Source organism: Cucurbita pepo, chromosome LG02 (assembly GCF_002806865.2).
Source record: "Cucurbita pepo subsp. pepo cultivar mu-cu-16 chromosome LG02, ASM280686v2, whole genome shotgun sequence".
Lineage (NCBI taxonomy): Eukaryota > Viridiplantae > Streptophyta > Magnoliopsida > Cucurbitales > Cucurbitaceae > Cucurbita > Cucurbita pepo.
In genome coordinates this window covers 10,172,316-10,195,797 of record NC_036639.1, presented here as the reverse complement: position 1 = coordinate 10,195,797, position 23,482 = coordinate 10,172,316, and the positions used below count along the sequence as shown (strand labels likewise).

General features: G+C 33.7%; 1 protein-coding gene across 1 annotated transcript; it reads right to left on the bottom strand.

Annotated features, from left to right (window-relative positions):
- Positions 1–2,122: 2,122 nt before the first annotated feature.
- Positions 2,123–20,479, bottom strand: LOC111788446 (probable LRR receptor-like serine/threonine-protein kinase At1g06840). Its single transcript, XM_023668780.1, has 17 exons — positions 20,179–20,479; positions 19,745–19,895; positions 19,290–19,361; positions 18,156–18,230; positions 13,259–13,327; positions 13,065–13,133; positions 12,864–12,935; positions 8,294–8,380; positions 8,120–8,188; positions 7,556–7,758; positions 7,174–7,476; positions 6,358–6,520; positions 6,226–6,256; positions 4,960–5,011; positions 4,499–4,749; positions 2,867–3,001; positions 2,123–2,700 (listed from the first exon to the last, which is right to left on the bottom strand). Exons 1-17 carry the CDS (start codon positions 20,282–20,284, stop codon positions 2,359–2,361), a joined length of 2,250 nt encoding a protein of 749 aa, XP_023524548.1. The 5' UTR covers positions 20,285–20,479; the 3' UTR covers positions 2,123–2,358.
- Between the last annotated feature and the right edge of the window lie 3,003 nt (positions 20,480–23,482).

The following is a 23,482-nucleotide window of genomic DNA, read 5'->3' as shown; positions in this document are numbered from 1 at the left end:
AGAAGCGAATTATAGTAATAGTACAATTGACTTCCTCAGATATACATGCTAGAAATGAATTACCCTCCCCCCCGGGTATTGAAACACAGAAGTGCATGGTCCGTCGAGTTCCAACCCACAGATTTAGGTAAGGAAAAAACAATAGCTATGTGCTTGGAGACAACAGATGCAAAAGACAAAAACTCACATCTGCCACCTGATCGTTCACATCATGCTGAGCTTCGTCCGCCATGATTCCTGCAATAAGGCAGAAAACGATTTAATTTAACCGAGTTAAAGCATTAACACCAGCAAGCAACCAATTAGTAATACAAGTGGAAATATCAAAATTGGGGTCACGAACAAATGATCGGCGATAAAATTCAACCCACCGCTCGCCAAAAAAAAATAATAATAAAAAAAAAATCCGATTTCATATATATGAAATACAATCTAACTTGAAATCCTGTATTGATACAAAAAAAAATCTTCAAATTAAAATTAACCTAATCGAAGATTGACCCTATTTTGAAGATGGNAAAAAAAAAAAAAAAAAAAAAAAAAAAAAAAAAAAAAAATCTTCAAATTAAAATTAACCTAATCGAAGATTGACCCTATTTTGAAGATGGAAGAACCAAAGAAACCGAAAGAAAAGAAAAAAAGAACAGAAAAACAATTGATCCAACCGGACCTGAACTAAGGGCGCCTGAGAGATGGAGGGGCTGCGGCAGAAGACGGGGGAGCGTAGGGTCGCAGGAGAAAGGTAGATAGGAGGAGGAGAAGAAAGAAGGGGGTGAGCCGGTGGGGCTGTGCTGCTTCAACAGAAATGGGAGAGGGTTAGAATCAGAGAAGAAAGAAAACAGGTAAGAACCTAGGGTTTAGCATTTTTCTTTTTTTATTTTTTCTTTTTTTTTTTCTTTTTATTTTTTTATTTTTTATTTTTTATTTATAATGAATTATGTAAGAAAATTCTAGAGATAATTAGTTTTTTCCGAAATTTTGAGATATATATAAATATCATCAATTTTTAAATTAATTTTTTAATGTTAAATTAAAATCTAAATTTAAAAAATTGGAAAAAAATATAATTATGTCAATAAAAATGTTAAACTTTGTATTAATTTAAACCTTCTAAGTGTATCAATTTANTGAGATATATATAAATATCATCAATTTTTAAATTAATTTTTTAATGTTAAATTAAAATCTAAATTTAAAAAATTGAAAAAAAAAATATATAATTATGTCAATAAAAATGTTAAACTTTGTATTAATTTAAACCTTCTATATCAATTCATACCTTTCACAAACTTATAATATATTAATTAAGTTCATAAAACTTTAAATAATAATTGGTGTGATTTTTTTTATAGAAGGTTTAGATTTTCAAAAATTAATTAATGCATGGATAAATTTTAAATTATTAATAAAATTGTGTTAAATTAATAAAAATACTTTTAAATTTTACATTTAATTTAAAAATTTAAATATACCCTCAAACATTTAAAAATAATTCTAGATAAAAAAAAAACGGCTAATATTTTATTTATAAAAATATTTTTTTAACTTTCAAAATAGTTAAAATATATATATATATATATCATTAGAGCTTTTAAATGTTTTATTCAAATTTTCTTAGAAACGTTCTTAAAAATTTCAAAATACTCTTACGGCTAGTATATAGATGGAATTGTACGTACTACATTTAAAAAAATACACGAGCTTTCACCGTAATATTAATATAATATATATAAAAAAAAGTTAAAAAAAATNAATTGTGTTAAATTAATAAAAATACTTTTAAATTTTACATTTTTAAACTTTTAAAAATTTTAAATTTTAAATATACCCTCAAACATTTAAAAATAATTCTAGATAAAAAAAAAAACCGCTAATATTTTATTTATAAAAATATTTTTTTAACTTTCAAAATAGTTATATATATATTAGAGCTTTTAAATGTTTTATTCAAATTTTCTTAGAAACGTTCTTAAAAATTTTAAAATACTCTTACGGCTAGTATATAGATGGAATTGTACGTACTACGTTTAAAAAAAATACACGAGCTTTCACCGTAATATTAATATAATATATAAAAAAAAGTTAAAAAAAATTTATAAAATTACCCCTAAAAAACACAAGATTACATTCAATCAATCTTATTAACTTTATAACAACAAGAAGTAAATAAATCTAACCACACTAGTTACATTAGCAAGTGGATGAACCACATGAAAAGTATTTCCTAATAGTGAACCAAAAATTATGCTCTGAAGATACAATAATTTAATGTATTTGAAGAACAATCGTGTCTGCAAAACTATATACAAACTGAGATTAAGCTTGTTAATTAAGTGTCGATTAAGGAAATAATGTTGTCTATCTGGGTGTGATGGTGGGAGCTACTCCACTTACAAGGTCGCTGCCAGAGACTTCTGATGTGTAATAGTTATTCATGTTGGATGATGAAGATGGAGGACTGGTCATTTTTACGACGTTCGTCATTGGAGGCTCTGCAACTTTCGTATCAGACTCGGGCAGCATAAGCCAGATAGTTTCGAGTGTTCGAACGACTTCTGCCATTGAAGGGCGTGCATCTGTTTCATTTTGGCAACATTTCAGAGCCAAAGTCACAAATCTTTCAACACATTCAAGGGGATAAGATCCGAGTTGACCATCGATAATCGAGAAAATTTTTCCAGACTGATATGCACGGTTGACCTGTTGACATACGAACGATACGAATATTTAAAAGAGATACCAGTGCAGTACAGAGAAGGCCTTTGTAATCAAATTATGCATACGACTATGATATCCAGTTCATGCACTTGGTGTTGTGCTATTCCAAAATAAAGAGGCCATAACAAATGCTATTTGGATGTAATACCTCTCTAACGATGTTCTTGCCGTGTGAGATCGGGTGCCGCCCAGTTAAAATCTCCAAAAACACGACACCAAGACTATAAACATCACTTTTGTCTGTCAATTTACGAGTCAAGAAGTACTCTGGATCGAGATAACCCTGGAAAATGGAAGCATGCAAATTTAAAGGCACACAAACTAAACTCAATCCAGGAAGTGTAACCAGTTATCTAACCAAAAACAGTAACATTGAGAATAAACAAAGGAAAATATTTTTAGTACAGAAGATTCACTTTCTCTATATCATGTACCATGGTATAATGAGCAAAGGTTTGACATTTCCATTTGTGTCCCAACATCCCATCTCAATTATCCCAATAGGACAATTTTAAAAGTGGTTTTGAATATGCAAATCTATTTTACCATGAAAATGTTGAAATATTTGTGCTAGCTTAAGTGTTGCGATCAGCCCCATCACCGAGTGCAAGCGCTTTAACGGGCTTTCTCTAGAGCTTATCAGATCTGAAGTACCTCTTTGACAAGGTTTGTCCACATTTAGATCATACTATCATATATCTTAGTTTCTCATCTAATGGTGTAATGGTCCAAGCCCACCGCTAGCAGATATTGTCCTCTTTGGGCTTTCCCTTTTGGGCTTCCCCTTAAGGTTTTAAAATGCGTCTGCTAGAGAGGGGTTTCCACACCCTTATAAAGAATGTTTTGTTTCCCTCTCCAATCGATGTGGGACCCCCAATCCACCCCTTTTGGGGCCAGCGTCCTTGCTGGCACACCGCCTCGTGTCATCCCCTTCGAGGCTCAGCCTCCTCGTTAGCACATCGTCCGGTGTCTAACTCTGATACCAAATGTAACACCCCTAATTTTCTTAGACTATTTAGTGACGTCATTCCATGCATGCTTGGTAATGCCCCTAATTTTCATGTTTTTTTTTCTATTTCTATCTTAGGTCCCTAATCTTTTAGGATTTTGAATTTAGTCTGAATTTCTAATCACTTTAAAATCTTGATTGTGATCCTTAAGTTTCTTTCACATACACTCCATCCGAGCTCCAATCTGTTGTAATACTTTTGTATTTCCTTCTTTCGAAGATTAACTTCCTTATAGGCCATTATTTCCCTGCGTGATCTAGCAATCCATGACTATTAGGGTTGTAGAAAGTAGTAAGAAATGCAGAATGCCATTTATCTCTAACATCAATCAAATAAAGGAGAAATCCTTTCTATCATTTTCTGAAAGGCAAGAGATGCTTATGAAAGTAAGGGTATTCCTCTATTTTCCTTTTGCTATCATATTTACCATTATAGTAGAACTTGTAGCGTCTATGAAAACAGGGCGTCGTCTAAATGGAAATCCCCTCATCTCTTTTGTTTTTGCTTTTACTATTGTTCGTCACACCCATGAAATATAATCCTATAAAACCTTTAGATTCCCACCATAGACGCCTCTGTTTATTAGTGTTACAAAGGATCTTTCCTTTATAAAACCTAATAGATCAATTATAAGTTATAAAAAAGGATACCTACCTTCTATAACCTAGTAGACATCCTAGAATCTACTAAAATCGTGACGAGATTGTAAGCAAAAATTGAACTCTTTCATTAAATTTCTAAAAGTTTAAGAAATATAGATAGAATTTTACCGGTGTCCCTTTTACTACCGTCGATACATGATTTGGCACATCGCCTTCTGTATCTGGTAGAGGTGCAAGTCGTGAAAGTCCGAAATCAGCAACCTTTGCTAAATATTTGGAGTCTAATAATATGTTGCTGGACTTGATGTCCCTGTGGAATATTGGGGGATCAGCTTCCGTGTGAAGGTACAGAATTCCCTTAGCTGCACCCAGGGCAGCTCTTAATCTTGTGGTAAAACTCAAAGGTTTTGCAGAACGTACTGTGATAACACAAGGAAACATAACAAGTCAATGCTCAAAAGAGAGACATGAAAACAACAACTCAAATAAATAAATAAAAAGCTTATTCTTCAGTTGACATAAATATGAAGGAATAAGAACCCTGGAACGTATAAAAAACCATCTCACAATTTGCATAACTGAAACCGAATCTTCGAAAAATAATTTATAGGAAAGTTGCTGAAATGTACCAGAAAGGTGATCCCTCAGCGTGCCATTTGACATAAACTCATAAACCAACATCTGCATGGAAATTAAAAATCAAGAAGTCTGCTCAAGGCCAAATTTCAAGGCAGTGCAAGGAATTAACAAAAAAGTAATGTCCAGCGAGCTCATAAAATTAGTAGCTATCACAAACAGAAACTTTAATTTTAAATATATTGTAATGTATCACCTAAAAATTCGAGCTTTTACAAGAAACAAAACTTTTCAGTGAAATAATATAAAGAAACTTATGATGAAAAGAAACAACCAGAGAAAGACCTTGTACAGCATTAAAAAAAACGATAAGTACTAAATATCGACAACTAATACACAATTATAAGATAGGAAATTCTATCAAATTATTGGTTCATGTAAGGGAACCAAAAATTTGATTGATGGATGGATAATCTCGAATTATTTGCACAGGAAAAACACAGCCACAGATAGTATGAAACTGCTATTACCACATGGCATCAATAAATGCATTACAAGTTTACAATATGCTGCAAACCAAAAAGTTAGCTGAATGAAAATATCTAACATGCCCAAGTAAACTTGCTTAATCTTGCAATAAGATCATCATGCCAATCAACCACTTTACCCAATGCATTTCTGTCAAACAATCTTCATAAATACAAAAAAAAAAAAAAAAAAAAAAAAAAAAAAAAAAAAAAAAAAAAAAAAAAAAAAAAAAAAAANTTACTATATGGGTAACATATTTGTAAATCATCTCCTACGTTACATACTGACTTTTACAGATTACAAATGTACAGATTAGGACAAGCCTCTGATACTCAATCCTCCAAACATAGTTTATATAGATTCAGACCTCCAAACCTATGAACCAGCATCCACTAAGAGTTTCTTTTAAAACTTTGGCATTTATTACTCATGACCATGAGGTTTCAAAACTAAGGTATCATCATTTGTAGCATATAACATATTAAAGCGTATTAAAGTATTGATTTAAGATTATATTCACCAAAACCCATAAACTTAGGGTTTTGGGTTGATTAGTGATTTAACATTGTATCAGAGTAGGAGGTCCAATGTTCGAAACCCAAAAATCCTCTCCAATTAATATTGATTTCAACCTTTTGTCCTTCTATAAATATGCAAGCCAATATGTGAGGAAAAGTGTTAAAGTAGTGATATAAGAGTAAATTCATCATAACTCATCAACTTAAGCTCTTGGGTTCATGGGTGGTTTAACATAAAATGATTTATATTCGGCCACAAACTAGCATCGAAACCTTAGCTCTCATATGTGGTTCTGCAGGGAAGCTATAAGCACACCCATATAATCGTTCACTTATTAAGAATTGGGCATTGCAAGAGAGGAGGCACATAAAATACTACATCCTAATTTTTAAGGAATAAACTACTTACGACGATGCCTTCTTGAGATGTGGTGGCCCCTCACACGTAATCTTACGATAAAAATAAAAATAATTGCAGATAGCGTTGCTCCACCAGCAATTGCTCCTAATATTATTCCAGCCAATGCCCCTTTACTCATAGTAGAATCAGATGGTGGTGGAATAGATACTGCAATACGAGAAAAAAAAAATTAAGCTAAAAATCAAATTTGAAGGATTGTGATAATCATAATAGCTAAACATGTAGGTCTCCAACCAAAAATAACATTAATTGTTGATTATAGTCTTCCAGTTATAAGTAAAATAAGTGCAGTCATCTGCTCAGTATCGGGTATGATGGTGCCAAAATGGAAACATTTAACTAGTCAGCAGGGTTGATATCATAGAACATATCATGTCATGTCATCAGGAATATTTTCTATTGTAAATAACTAATTGACATAAGCCTCATTAACTAAAAATGCAAACGAAACCACAAATATAGAAGCATCATAAGGAGGAAAAAATCATCATTATAAAGAGAAAATAATATAAATAAACATTGATGAAAAAGTATTTCGCAAAGATAATCAAAACATGCATTTATGTAGCAATGACCCAATAAACGCGCATAAAAGGTTACCACTATGCCACAGACAGGGTTTCTATCAATAGATAATAATTAGGAAGTACAAGTATAGGAAGCCTTTTTCCAATTGCTTCAACAGGTAACATGAAAACCAAAGGTAAAAGTGAGCTTTCACAACAATCTTCAGTCTCTGACAATTTAATATAAGAGATAGTATCCTAAAAAAACTCATCAGAAAAGTTTTAAAGACCAACCATTCTTATAAATATCGGATATTGTCAAGCTGAGAAGTTCGTACGGTCCAAATATGTCGCTATCTGAAATGTTCCAACTTGTAAACTTGGAAACAATTCTTACAACCTCGCTGTCATTGAACACGTGAGAACTATTGTTATCGGCAACATGTAGAGGGAAAAGCTTCAGGTTCATTCTTAATCGAGGCCCCTTTTGCCACACAGTAAAACCAATGTCCAATTGTTCAAGACGTAATGTAAGACCATTGGTCAGGTACTCCTCGAACATTTTTTGATATGGACTAAAAAGTGAGAATCCGGGACTTTTCANCGTGAGAATCCAGGACTTTTCAAACGATATCCAATAAGAAGAGGTGCAGAACAGANAGTGAGAATCCGGGACTTTTCAAACGATATCCAATAAGAAGAGGTGCAGAACAGACACAAAATGAGGGACATTTTGCCGAGTAACATTCATAAGGAGGTGGGCATATTGAATCAGAACAGCCAAGACTTTTATTTGTTGGAATGTCAATTATATCCTCACGCTCAGATCCACAGAAGTGCACCAGGCTGTTATTAGAACAAGCAGGATTTCCATGAAGCCTGAAATTTAAGGGGAAAAAAACATCCATAAAAAAGAATATAACATCAATTTGTCAAGTTTGGTTGTACTCTGTGCACAAATATACTTTAAGCCAGAAATTCAAAAGGACAAACATCAATTTTTTTTTATTGGAAAGAAAGCCATTTCATTCATATGGTGAAATGTATACAAAATATCCCATCATAAAGAAATTTATACAAAAGACAAACATCAGATTTAAAAAGGTAATGTAAGGGATGGTTCACTCTGCACAAATGGATCGAGTAGTGCACATGCATTATGCCGATTGAAGATAAAGAACTTCATTAAAGCCATATTGTACTAATTTTGATACATCAGAGTTAAGAGGAAGAAGCAAACCAGACAGTGACGTTCTGAGGGAGATCGATGCTTCCCAAAATATTTGAAAATTTATTGTTCTGCAGCTCTCTGCAGTACAGAAGAGGCAAGAATAAATATTTGGTAAAGGAAGTGCAGAGCAGTCTATAATCCTTCAACCCCTCAACATAGCAATTTAGTTACTTCACGTCTTACACTGTAAGGCTGTCCAAAAATTTGAGCGTCCTGTTTTGCCATATGGAGGATGGAACTGAGCCGTTCAATGAATTATTTGCAATTGACCTGCCATGTGAAACTGACAAACTAACCATTACTTTGTACATTGAGTTGTATAATAGATTAATCAGTAACTTCAAACCTAAGTGAATGTTTGGAGAAAAATTCATGTACATCCTAAGGGAAGTAATAGCAGTAAGGATATTAGTTTATAAATTAAAATCTTCTATTTGAAATAGTTCGTATCAAATTAAATAGACAAACAATTGAATACTCCTCCTCAAACAAATGACGCATATATTGTAACGGCCGAGCACAACAAGAATTAATTTTTTTATTTTTCCTTTAAAGTTCTAACTTCCAAAATTTTATTGAGGGCCTTAGAGTCCGAATTTCAAGATGAGGTAGAAGGAAAAAATGCTTAGAAAAATCCCAAGAAAATAGTGAAAAATGAGAAAATGATCTAGATGGGTATTTTGATTATTTCCATGCATAGCTAATTCTGAAACTTATAATTAGCCTAAAAGCAGAGTTAATTAGGGAAAAAAATAAAGAAAAAGGAAAGAAAAGAAAGAAGAGAGAGAAAAGAGGATTTTGAGAGAGAAAATAACCGTCGGACCTACTCCGATCAAGCCACCTAGAGTCGTTTTCCAGCTATGGTCTCTTCATGAAGCTTGCTTAGAAGGTTGATTCCATTCAGTCTAATACTTGAATAGCCCAAATCCATCAAGAAATGAGGAGATCGAGAGGTAAGGATTTTGAGTTTTTGTTCTCGATTTTTATCCAAATCCGTAAGATATCTATGGAATTATGTCCTCAAATTTAACTATACTATTCTAGAGAGGACTTCACACATCTTTCGTGAAGGAACCTTGACACAAAACTCACCAGAAATCGGACTTTCGTCGATCCTCCAGAAAGTTTTTTTAGTTTTGGACCGACTTTTAAACGCATTTATTTCTCTATATAGTTAACGGAATACAATGAAATTAATTTTGATGGAAGCTGGTTGAAGACTCTTCAACTTTGGTGAGGGAACCGAGTTGAATCAAGCTACATAGAAAAAGATACAAAATTTAAATTAAAAAAAAAAAAAAAAAAAAAAAAAAAAAAAAACTGTAAAAAAAACGCAATGGAATCTAGAAATAATCCAGGGAAGACAAACAACAAGTGAACACACATCACGCAAAGAGGAGACGAATATGTCAAGGCGAAGGCGTCACACGCGTCAAGCTGCTAGGAGAGGAATATGTCTAGCAATGAATAGGGACACGTGTCGTGACGTCGTAAATCGCAGAAAGTAAAATGCAGGTGAGCACGAGACGTCAGGGTTGAAGTTGCGATTCTAGAGGGGCCAAATGTCATGCTAGGAGCGCGCTACCTCTCCATTGGGTGCGTCTATACTTGTGCGTGAACTGTACATGTGGAAGCCTTCCAGTTGCGCGTGGAAGCATGTGAGGTCCATTTTTTGACCCATTTCGACTCATGTTTGTTTATTTCAACTTCGATACTAATCTAATTTGAATTGGAATTAGGACTTACCAAAGAAATTACAGAAAATTCAAAGCTCCCAACAAATGAAAATCAAGCTCGAGAAGCACAATCCACCGACGTAAATAGCCATTCAGACTTTCTTCAAGTAATAATTGTCGCTAGGGCATGCTAACATGCGAGCATATCTTACCTTAGGTGGTTGGAATATGCATGATTAGGACTTTAGAAGGGCCATATTGGACTGTGTGTTATAAAAATTATGAAAGGATAAGAATTTAAGATGCAGCTGATAATAATTTCCGTTGTGCTATATAAGAGAATAAGACATTGTGATCTGTACTTCAGGTGATGAATGAATGTTATCTCCTCATTCAGCTTGCATAAATGTTTAGATAATGTAGTTAAGAATAAGGCACTAAAACTAGGTCATTTTCAAGTTGACCTAGGTCAACATGTTTCCAGTAGACCGAGCACCTTCGGGTCAGAGCAGCAATCCGTGGTCAAGACCACAGTTCTTCTAGATATTAGATTAGCCCTGATGAGCTAGTCTTGAGTGTTCTGAAAATATGAGATTGAGATTCAAAATCTTTTCTCCTTGAGCTTGATGAACCTTTAAATCATACTAAGTGGGGAAGTGTATCAAGTTTTGCACACATCTTCTTAAACTTGCATAAAGTCATTTGTAACGGGGTTGTTTTTTTTGTTCCACATGAAAGAAGATCGTGCAAACTTCGTACATTCTATTTACTTGCTCTTTTATTGAGTATAAAGATTCTAAGAACTCCAAAAGTTCATTCACGGAATCACAATGATTTACCAAGCCAACTACCTCACTCTCAATTGAGTTCTTGATTTGAATGTACAATCAAGTGTCATCATGAAGCCAATCCTTCTTTGAGTCATCCTCGGGTAGATCTTGATCAATGTCGCCATCTATCTTAGTGCTTCGTAGATAAAACCAAATCGTCCTACTCGAATTAATAATGGGAGCCATTTAACTAATGCTCCATGGGTGTTTGACGAAAGAGAAACCATATTAGATACTACCACAAGTTTCATCTCAGCCATTAGTTTCACACAAATGTAGATAAACCCCAAGAGAAACACGAACCAAACCAAACCTTAATTGCGAGAGAACCAACCAACCCACACGCAAATAGCACAACCCAAGACAAACTATGTAGGCATTATCAAATCCAAGCACACAGATCAACTAGAAACTTCAAGTTGAGACAAATCCACGCGGTGGAAACAAGAATGGAGCTTTCCCCCGCCCTTGCATGTTGATGCTTGGCTGCGGGAACAAAAACTTCCAGTGGCCCATGTGGCTCACGTGCAACTCTTTCTGGCAAACAACGACAATGGTCCTACTCTACTAACGGTGTCACTCCTCTTAAGATGGGTGGTGTTGACAAATGGTCACTCTAACTTGATGACCCAAACTTCAAACCCTAGCCTCACTTGGAAGAGAAATCCTAATCGCCAAACAAAAATTCTAAAACCATAGGGATTCTGATACCATGTAATAAATATTAAAAAAATACTCTATGCATTTTAGATTAGAGAGTAATATATATATAACTACAAAAAAAAAAAAAAAAAAAAAAAAAAAAAAAAAAAAAAAAAAAAAAAAAAAAAAAAAAAAAAAAAAANAAAAAAAAAAAAAAAAAAACTAAACTAAAACATGTACAATCACAAAAAGGAGGACCATACACAATAACATATATATTATAACAAGATTGAGGGCCCCAATTGTTTTTTTCCCATAGATTGCTTAACCGAGGGTCACATCAGGTAACCACATCACTTAAATGTAGTATACGTTGGAGATTAACCTTAAATTAAATATCCTATCATAAGCCAACCACATATCGAGCAATTAGTTCATGCTCTCTCCCAACTAGATCATTTCTTGCACTTGGCAATTCTTCAATGTAGTCCATCAATAACATTATTACTTGTTTACAATGGTGGTACGGATAGTAGAGTAGCTGCTGGTAGGCAGGTATCTTTCATGCACCAACTTTTGCATGTGGTGCCATGTTCAAATAGTTCTTTTTCCATACCTCCTTCAATGCTGCTACAAGTTATTCTTTTCCTCCAGAGTATTCATAATCGAATATGTTCTAAAAAAATTTATCTAATCAAGAATGCCTTCAATATCCATTTTCCATTATAACTAGAGAGGTCGATCTCCATCCGATAGTCTTGGTTTTCTTGTTGGTGGTGTTGATGAAATTTTTCACCCTGTCGTCAGTTTTGTTGGAATTCTGCATCTCAAGGTTGAAAATTTCCTTAATGTTGGGGGTAGTATTCTCCCTCACTTGAAGAGACAGGTTCTTGGATTGTATGTCATCCAAAAGCTGGTTTTTGATGCTGGTGTTGGTAAGGGATAAAATTCCTGCCAGTGTCGAAATGGAGCCTTCTTTGTTCCTGAGGTAATCTTGCTGAAGGAGCAAGTTGTTCCTGCCTCTCTTCCCTGTACTGGTTTCTGTCTCATACTTTTGTTGCTGGTCATTCAAACTGGGTCGTTGCAGGGTAAGCTAACCTAATTGTCTAGCCATTTTCATAACAAGCAACTTTCTTGGTTAGATCGTTGTTATGACTTGGCTCATCTCAAAGCTTCGCTCACTTTCTCAATTTTTGCTGCATGCTCTATTCAGGATTTATGCCTTAATTGGAATACTTTTATCTTTCCATTGTAGTTTTTCTATACTGTTCTTTAATTGTTGTCTACCCTCCCTTATGAATGTCGTATCCTTTGAGAATTAATCTTTTTCATTATATTAATGAAAAGTTTCATGTTTATTTAAAAAAAAACCAACTCATACCAAAAAAATGACAACCATACATCATTATGCAGGTCTAATTCCATATGTAAAAGTTGTCATTTATGTTTGACTTTTGTAACATTTTTCTGTCATTCTCTCTATAATTAGGTTCCCTATAACATTAGGTTTGTCTTCTCGGAAATGTACAAACATGATATACGCTATCAAGCTAAATCCAGCACCACCACCCAACAACAAAGAATTGGTGAAAAAAATTCACTCACAATTTCTGAAGAAGTGGTAGATCCGAAAGACTGGATGGTATGGTGCCAGTAAGACGATTGTCTGATAAAATGCTGCATTTAATGTAAAGACAAGAAAATGTCAAACATACCATTCAACATCATATTTTTATGGCAGGTTTTAATCTTTAAAGTTCTTTAATCAAACACTGAAGTTTTATTTGCAAAAGATGAGACTCTTACATGGTAGTGATATTCTCAGAAAACTTGTCTCGTGGTATGAATCCACTTAGTTGATTGTTACTTAGATCCCTGAAATACGAAGAAACAGAAAAGAACACGAACTAGGGTCAATTTTGAAGGAATGCACAAATTTATAATCATGAAGCCAGCATAGCCCAGATGTTGCAATCTCAATAAACCTAATTTAGACTTACAGATAACCCAGGTTCTTTATCCTGCTCAGATTAGGAATTGGTCCTTGCAAACTACAGTTCCTTAGACTCCTGCGCAAAATCAATCACAAAGACAACCAATGCATTGTTTTATAAAAAATAGTACATGTCCAAACTGCTATTTCAAATATAAGAGCATATAAAGCTTCTACACAAGTATACATACAAGGTTTTGGTACATATCATACATCAGATGTAGGAAAACGGGCGGATTGATTTTTAAATATTTAGTCTTCACTAAACATATGGCTATGTTACAGCACAGTAACTCTAGTGACGAACTTACAAGTGGTGTAAATAATGTACAATTAAAATAAAGAACAACCATACATAATAACATATATATTATAACACTACCCATCGAGATGGAGATGAAGCAAATATGTCAACCATGTCTAGCTTGTTGCAAATATAATTTAGTCTTGCTCCATTTAAAACCACATTTTGTTTCTTGAATTATTGATTTGAATGTACAATCGAGCATCATCGTGAAGCCAAGCCTTCTTTGTGTCATCTTCAAGCATATCCTAATTAATGTTATCATCCATCTTAGTACTTCATAAGATAAAACCGATCGTCTGACTGCAATCATAATAATTGGAGTCACTTAACTTATGCTCCATGATCTTTGATGAAAGAGGAACTATATTAAATACTACCGCATGTTCATTAAATTGTCTAATGCTTTTACTTCCTATAGTCATACCTCCCTCATTGTAAATTGGGAAGTTGTTTTGTAGGCATCATGGATAACACAACCCCTTGGTAAATTTCAAACATCAATGATATTATCTCTTATAAAATATATATAACGCTAACACAATCAGACATGCTCATCTAGGAATTGAAAAACTGAAATGGACCCAAACAAAACTACCGACTTCCAAGAGTATCAGAAAATGATCCAAAAAGACACATTTTAAAGCCCTTGTGCCATCAAAAATCTTATTCCCAAGCTTTAGAAACAAAGAAACGGTCCAGCAAAGCTTTAAGATTATCATCACCAAGTCTCGACCAAGTAAACTCCAGATTATTCAATAAATTTATTGAAAAACCGCATACCTTTAGTTTATCTTCCACCTGGTACACTCTCATGGATCCAACATGTAATATTTAAGTCCGCACCCTACACCAAGGAATGTCACAATATGTATAAAAAGAACTCCATTCACGCTACAAATGCTTCCTTTCCCGATAATCATTAGGTCCACACATTTGAGATCCAACACCTCTTCTCATTTTGAAAAGATATTCCGAGTGACAGTGTGTATCCTCCTTTAAGAACTTCCAAGACCTTCCCTAGCTTTCATCCCACATAATAAGCATACCTCCAGATCTACCAAAAGATTCAATATGCACTCAGTTGACCTCATTAGAGCTCCACATTGACTTAATGAAACTTTGGTTGAAAGACCCCGTCTTTGTTTCATGTATGAGGACAACATCCGAGCAAACATTATGCTTAAATTTCTTCAAACTAGTTCTTTTTTAGGCATCCCCCAAACCTCTAGCATTCCAAGATAAAATCTTCATTGAATCACAAGAAATTTCACTGCAAACAATAATTATCAATTCCTTTGAGAGATAAGCAAATGAATTTCGCACATTTGAAGACCGCTAAGCTCAATAAGAGAAGGGAATTTGCTTTGCATTGGGAATTGAATGAGTCTTTTCTGAATCCTGAAACAGATGGTTTACTTTGGGGCAAACCGGTCTTCATTTAAAGCATCATTTGAAGAGTTATTTAGAGGCTGGATATCTAACAAAACACTGCTCACACACACCACTGAACATCAATCAGAGTCAATTTATGGATCTGAACAGATAATATCATTTGGCTGTACCTAAGTTTGCACAAATTCCAAACCTCCAGTACCAATATGACATTTAAGAATAACTGACAGAGACGAATCAATTGCTCTACTAATTTGAACACTTTCTTGCTGATCAACTGATATCAAAATACATCTAGCAGCCTCTTCAATGACATCTTTATTAAAAGTAGATATATCTTGAACTTTTGAGGATGAGGGGTCATGTGGATTTTTCCTTGTATAATATTTAGAAAATGCAACCATAAAATTATCCTTCACTGCCTTCACACTCAGAATACCTAGCTTGTCAGCAGATCTGCCAATACAATCATTGGGAACATTGATCGCCTCATTTAATTCAATCTCCGCAAAATTTCTTGAATTTGCCACCATTTCTTAATTCATCAAACCTAACTGTCGAAGTCATAAGGTTTGGCCGATTCTGATTTAAAGCATCAGAACTTGTCAAAGAATGTTCTGGATTTTCAGAAGACTTCCGAGGAATCAAGGAGACCTGGTTTAATAAGAGTATCTTCCTCTAAAAAAGATTCCTTGGAAACGACAGTTACTATAAACCCTTTATTAATATCAGTTTGGGCATTAACTTCTAATTCCTCAATAATCAAGGTCTTGGGAGGTAGAACAAAGTTTGAATAAATTCCCTTTTCATGCAAGACATCATCATTTAAAGTCTCTTTCTCTTGCACAATTCCTAATTCCTCATTAGCTTTCCTTGTCTTAATGTAAAATTGAACATTACATTCTAATTCCTCAATTATCGTTGTCTTGGGAAAAAAATTCTGAGGCAGAAATAATTCCTTTCTCAAGCACGAGACCCGAAATTAAAGTCACATTCTCACACTCGATAACTTTTTTCTCCTTTGAAACCAATGGGCTGTTCACACCAAACTTTCCACAAACCTCCTCTGTTTTTTTATAGGAAAGAGAAACCATTACAATGATGTATGAAATAGAAAAAGAAAAAAAAAGATAATCCGGTATGAGATAATCACAAAACACATATCCATTGAGATAGTGGGGTAGATAAACTATAATTACAAAAAGGAGGCAAAAGATGACTCCAAGATAAAGCAATGTAAGAAGTAGACTCGATAAAGATTATCTGAGAAGATACAAGCATTCCTTTCGAGCCAAAGATTTTAGAAAAAAGCATAAAGGAAGTTGCACCACAAAATCGTTTTTTCCTTCTTTTCCTTCCACACTCCTCATACGAGGATACTTAAAACATTAGTATTGTTATTAAAAAATTCATCACGATTTCAACAGTCCGAAAACACCCTGGACTGATTAGCCTCTGGCTTTGAATGAAAACACTTCAAACCAATTAACGGATGCCTGGAAATAGAAAGAAGTTCTAGATTTGATGGTTAATATTAGGAGGAGAGTGAATAATATTATGAGAATCCGGTGCATCCCTAAAATGAGAAAAATAGTTTCTAAAATTTGTCTTTTATTTCAATGGTAGCTGGCAAGAAACCACATAAAACCACATAAATCATGTCAGACCTTAATTCGAGCTTTAGGACAATTAATCAAGCTAAGCGTATCAGGAGAAACACTCACTAAACCTCCAAAGTATACTCCAATGGCTTCAAAAGAATTGGAAGTCCAATAATCTAAAGGGGTTATGGTGACTCCAATAATCCAACCTTGTTCTTTGGATTTTATTAAATGGTAGACTTAATACATCAGAGATCTTGCAAAGGAAACTTCCTTTTTTTGCACTCGGTTTGCCCCATTTGTTGTAAGAACAGGGATTACCTTAATCATATATTTTTTGAGTGCTCATATTCATTTTAGTATTGGTACAAACTGTTCAGTTATTACATATTTCTTGGATTAAAGTTGTTACAAGTTATTCATTGGGTGCTCATATTCAATAAAGTTGTTCAGTTTACTCGTATTCATATATCTTGGAAGATAACCTTCAACTGATTATCATCGGGCCTTATTTCAAGATTAAACCTCATCTTTTATGGATGAATATGATCAAGTCTCTTCATTCGGAATTGTGGATGGAGAAAATTTTGAGATTTTTCTAAAACAAACAACTTCCTTGGTGTGATCAGTTGAATTCCAAAAGAACGAAAGTTTCTTCATGGTGTCTCTCTCTCCAAGCTTGTTGATATTTTTTCTTTACCGGATATTTACTTGAGTTAGGATGCATTTAATTTTCCTTTGTAAGTTCTGTTATTTTCTTTTTCACTCCCTTTAAGTTCGTGTGTTTTGAGCATTAGTTTCTTTTCATTTCATCCATGAAAAGTTTCGTTTCTTGTTCAAAATAAATTGGTTCACTTGCAAAAGTTGAGAGTTTAAATTAATACAGTTTTTAGTTTGGTATTTTAATTGATATACCACTCAAAGTTTAGGGGTATAAATTAATTTTTGCCCATTTGAAAATTATCTTACTTTTTGTTTGGTGATCTTTTAGGACTAAAAGTCGGGATTTGATTAGGATAGATTATTTTTACCTCTCTGTGAGGTTTTCTCTATTGCATTTAACTTAGTGTATTATTAGTTGTATATCATCAAAAAGAATTCCAAACATCTTCATTTTTTTAATATAGCTTCTTTAACCACAATAATCCCATGATTGAAGAATAAGACAGCCAACTATAAAACGGAATAAGATCCTTTTATGATTGGGAATCATCCTATTTAATAGAGCTCCACTTGCCACCTTAATCACATCTCTTTTAAGTAAATAAAAGTACCAATTCAAAATTATGCTATTTATTTTTTTTATATATATATATATATATATATATATATATATATATGATTCTATCAGGTTAATTGAGTTCTCCTCAGACACAAATTTCTAACTTGTTCTAAGGATGCTGGCTATTGTAACACCATTCCTATCATTCTAACTTTAACTGAATTGGAAATTAGATTCGTCTAGCCTGCATGTGTGTTAATTAATGAAAGCTGGTTAGGTTATTTAAACATATAAATAACCACATCGAGTTCACAACTAAAACACAAGTTTGTGACCACCGTTTGATTGTCCAACTGAAACAAATAATTTAAATATAACTTACAATTTCAGCAATGTAATCATATTCCCATAAGAATCTGGTATTGTGGACCCGCTGAAGTTGTTGTTGTCAAGTTGACTGTAAATCAAATGAGGCTTTTAAGAAACTCAAAATTATTTGAAAAGCAGAAATGCAGAAAGATTACTTGTGCAGAATAAATTCTACAATGAAAAGCATATGAATGAAACTGGGAAGGAAGATGAACAGCCATTCAGATAATAAAATAAAACTAACATTACAAAACTCCTTGAAACCTGATGTCAAAAGAGAAGTACTAAACCTAACAAGAGATCGAACATTTTCCCGNTCAAAAGAGAAGTACTAAACCTAACAAGAGATCGAACATTTTCCCGAGACCTATCCACCCTTCTTCCTACTCATCCTCTTGGGAAAAAAGCCCCATGAAATGCAAACAGAGACAAGTGTGCTAGAGATTATGCCCCTAGAAGAATTGACTAATTTTATGAAAAAAAATTTAACATGTTAATTGCTTCTAGGGCTATTTGGTTTGAGCATAACNCAAAAAGCCCCATGAAATGCAAACAGAGACAAGTGTGCTAGAGATTATGCCCCTAGAAGAATTGACTAATTTTATGAAAAAAATTTAACATGTTAATTGCTTCTAGGGCTATTTGGTTTGAGCATAACAACAAACTCTACAACAACACCCATAAAAGCACACTGAAACGTCAAAGAAGCTCATAATTTGACCAAGCAAAAAGCCAAAGCCAAAAACAATGCTCATCTCCCAAAAGCACGCAAGCTAAAAGAGAACAAATCCCAAGGCTGAAAGCAAGAAGAAGATTTTCTTGGACACATTGTGATTCTAAAATGATGAAAATGGATGAGTCCGAATCTTAGCGTCAGACAAAGGTGGCAGAGGTTTTGTGACCAAAGTGTATATCATTCATACTATCACAGTTCTCTCTTAAATGAAGCTGTTGCCTATTAATGAGTTTGAATATGGTTTTATACCCAGGAGGAACAGATTGAAATACTAACAGAAGTAACCTAAGATTGAGTGCTTAGAAATCCTAGTTTATTCTTCAAAAAAAGTATCTAGCATCAGAAAAAATGCAGGGAAAAATAGAAGAAGAAAACTTGTTAGAAGAATGAACGCAGGAAATGAGTGCATACAGTATTTCTAAGTTTTGCAATTGAAACAACTCAGGTGGAAGTTTCCCTGATATGTTGTTATTGTCAAGGAGGCTGCAAAGTGTAAAATTTTGTGTAATTAGCCAANGCAAAGTGTAAAATTTTGTGTAATTAGCCAAAAGTATAAGCATCTAAATAGTTCTTACATTAAAAAGAACAGTGTAAACGTACAATAGAAATGCCTCAAGAAACAACAAACTTGCAGGAAACATAGCTTGCATCAAAAATTATATGCGTTTGGTGGTGGTGAGGGTGACCCCTTTCATATACATGTCAAGCCCCAAGTTACGTCGCGTCGGGGGCTGTATAATAAAATTAAGAATCTCAGATTGTCCATAATAACAATGACAAATTGTTGTTTTGAACTGGTATCAAAGTATGGATGCAGATACGTCTCAACATAGGTTATAAGAGTCCATAAATACTAGAAATCATACAATTCAACAACATGTAGATAGTTATCATCCAATGTGGAACTGTAGCACAGAACACCAGTCCATTTCGAAATGCAAGGGTCTCCTCTGTTCCAGTTACTCAAATTCCCATTAGGATCCAACAAACTTCTCTTGATCTCGAGCAAAGCGTCCACTGAAAATAAAAGGCAAGGATGATCGAAATTTAAACGAAAAGACAGTGTTAGATCATAATTGGTCCATGAGCTTCTGAGTTTTACTAAAAATTGACTCTATATCCAGAAATTGACGGGAATTGAACCGGAATCCACAACATAGTAGGAAGAATTAGCCATAAATACTAAACTACAGCATCTATTGCATTAGAACATACCTTACACGAAATGAACCAAAAAATTGGTGCGCTGGAACGGAATGTTCAGCGAAAAATTCAGGCCAGAGAGAAGAAGAAGAATTACCTTCGGAGGGGCGAGTAACCGGCTTTGCTGCACCAACAAGGAGTACCGACGACGAGAAGCACAGGAGCAGAAGGGCTGCATAAGCCCACTCCTGTGCTCGACACATTCCCGAAGTGCGCGTTAAGTGGAAGCACTGAGAGATTTAGGGAGGATGAAAAATAGCTTGCAGAGGAAGATAACAGTTGAAAAGAGAGGTCGGAGTTTCAGAAGACGAAAAGGCGATGAAGGAAAGGTAGCCGGTGGTGGTGGTGGTGGTGGCGGCGGCGGTGGCGGCGGTGGATGTACAGATCACCAAAGCAATAGTTGTAGACATTTTAGTTCAAAATTTTAACGCGTAGCTGATGACGACTAAACCCATCCTTTTCATGCACTCCGTCAAAGTCATACAAAATAAAAGATAACAACTAGAAGGTCAAAGTGGGTATTTCACTTGTTTTTATCGATTTTAGTTGACATTTTTATCCTTGAGGGCGAGTGGTTAATTTGTTTAATAGTCCATTTTTAAAACATCCTTTATTTAATGTTGGGTAGTTATAACGTTTCAATTTTCACTAATTAAATTATAAAATTTATAGACGGTCAAAACATTCATATTCCCTCGCTCGGCTCCCATGTGAGTTTGAAAAGTTAGTGAATAACTTTACACGAGTTCAAACCGGACCTTATCCGAGTAAAAGAATAGGTATATGGAATAAGATCATGTGGGTTTTGCTCGAGTAGTTTTCTAAGATGCATGTGAGTGCAGATAAAATATGTTGAAAGAATCCGTGACGTGGTCATGAAACATAAATAACCTACTTGTAAGCTTTTATCGCATCTCTTGACCCATTAGTAGATATCCACAGGTTTATGTTTGACCCATTAGTAGATATCCACAGGTTTATGTCCGGGCTCTAAGAAGTTTGGATCTCTAGTCTCTACTACTACCTAAGCATCTCAGGAAGGTTTATGTCCGGGCTCTAAGAAGTTTGGATCTCTAGTCTCTACTACTACCTAAGCATCTCAGGAGGCTCGAAGTTTCGAGCAGATATCTGATTTGAATCTTACCCTTAAGCATCTATACAGACTTTCCAACATTTATATTCATCGACTTAGATAGCTTGTTTTGTCTACACAATGAATAATCGGCGTCTTGGGTTGAGGTGCTCCCTCATAATATTATAGTGCGACAGTACAGCGTCGCTAATCTGAATATCATCCACGGAAGATTAGCTAGCAAACCGCTCCATAAAAGTCACCCCAGTCTAAGATGATTTAGATTTCCTCTATTTTTTCAATAGAATTAGCTCGAGAGTGAATCGGTTCGACCAGTATTAATTAGGTTATGGACAAAGCCCGCTCACATAGGCTCGGTTATTAGGTGGGTTTTTTTTTTTGGCCCTCTTGCTTCATTATTTGAGTCTAATTTCATCTCGGGTCTAGACTGATACCTAATCAGCCCTAGCCTCGAAAGTCGAAATTTCCATCTAACCTATTCAGCTGAACCAGGTTGATTTTATTGTTAAAAAAATTATAAATTTGGGTAACTCTTAAATATTGATTAAAAATAACATTTCTCTGGAATGGTTCAACAAATTTATCTTCATAATAAATAATTGAACGGTTCAACCATTTTTACTTTATAATAAAATAATTGATTCTAGAATTTTACCTACTGCGTGAAAACCATGTCTTCTTTTGAATAATATTAACTTCTTATATTAAAATTAACCAAATTATATTAAAATTATTTTATAATAATGTATTGAATGGAATTAATATTTACAAATAAAAATTGAAAAATAAAACTAATTTTTACATTAAAAAATTTATTTTGATTCTTTTTGTATTTAAATTGTGAAAAAAAGGAATAGACAGTAAAAATTACTATATTTAACTCGATTAATTTGATAATTATAAATTTTCTTTCATAAAAATAAAATAATTATACCATTAAATTAATTTGAAAGTTGTATTAATTAAAATGATAAACTAATAATTATATTAAATTTAATTTTAATAAAGGATTTGTAAAATTTTTAATTATATAATTAAAGTTCTATTCCCATCTGGGCTATGGAGTAAGTCCAATAATACAAACCTGCCTTCGTTCCACTAATTCGAAACTGAATTTGAAAGCCATATTTTGACTTAGACATTTTCGGGATGTCTCTAATAACCAATAAATGTCGAGTGATTTTTTCTTGTGTAGATCCTATTTCAACTAGAATTTGAAGAATCGATCTGCCTACACGTTCGATGATACTGAGTGTAAGGGTTGTCGCTCAACGGATAGAAGTATTTTTTCGAGTTCGTAGAGTTGGGTTTCCCATTTACCGTCCCCTATACATACAGAAACTAACAGTTATTCTAATGAAATTTATGATACTGTTATAAAAGTCGAGAATTGAAAAGGGAAGATATTTCTTCTTGTCATCCATCCTTTTTGGGCATTCCAAATTATTCCCATCAATAAAAACAAAATAAAAGGCCAAAAAAAAATCAAATTAAAAAAAAAAATTGTGTTTGGTATTGAAAATGAAATGTTATTAAATTTCATATAAATAAAGTCTTTTTAATAATTTTACTGCTCGTTTAATAATATAATAATTTATACTATCTTATATTATTATTATAATTTATTACTAAAATAATAGTATGCACCTCAATTTTAATTTAATTTTCATTTATTAATAAATATATTATAAATAATATGTTTAGTCGTCAATATTAATAATTATTCTCAAATAAATAATATTAATAAAATTATACAAAAATTTAATTGTAATAACTTTTAGAAAAAATTATCGAAACACGGTTAAAATTTCTCTAAAACTAACAATTTTTACTCTAGTCGCTTCGATTTTCTACCTTATTTGGTACATATATCCCAATTCTATGATCGGGAAACTTAAGGGTTCTTCTGCAACGTTCGTCCACGAACAATTATTGACCACCAAATCATTGGTCTATGATATTCTCCCTAGCCCACAAGCACAAATCGAAGGAGATCGACCTTGAGAGTCAACCCAGTCAAGATGAGGAGGGCTCAAAGGCTAGAGGCGAACCCATTCACAGTCTGTAGTACCATCATCATTTCGTTATGTCAATTGACGAGTCTAAAGACGTGTCTAGTTGACAATATTGAAACTTGCTCAATTCCCGAAGCTAATTTATTGAACTAAACTTTTGATATCGAGCTCGTAAAGAAAATACGACCAACACCGACTCTAAACCAGAAAATCATGATCAAAGAGACAAAGGAAAAATGTCAAAGATATTTGCAAGATTTTTTTTTTTTTTTTTTTTTTTTTTTTTTTTTTTT

What these genes read in the sequence shown, in the direction of transcription:
- LOC111788446 (XM_023668780.1), bottom strand. Translation starts at nt 20,284, where the DNA reads ATGTGTCGAGCACAGGAGTGGGCTTATGCAGCCCTTCTGCTCCTGTGC. An exon ending in TATCTACATGTTGTTGAATT is followed by an intron (nt 19,362 to 19,744) that starts GTATGATTTCTA and finishes TACACTTTGCAG; the next exon opens with CCTCCTTGACAATAACAACA. An exon ending in TCTGAGAATATCACTACCAT is followed by an intron (nt 12,936 to 13,064) that starts GTAAGAGTCTCA and finishes CATTAAATGCAG; the next exon opens with CATTTTATCAGACAATCGTC.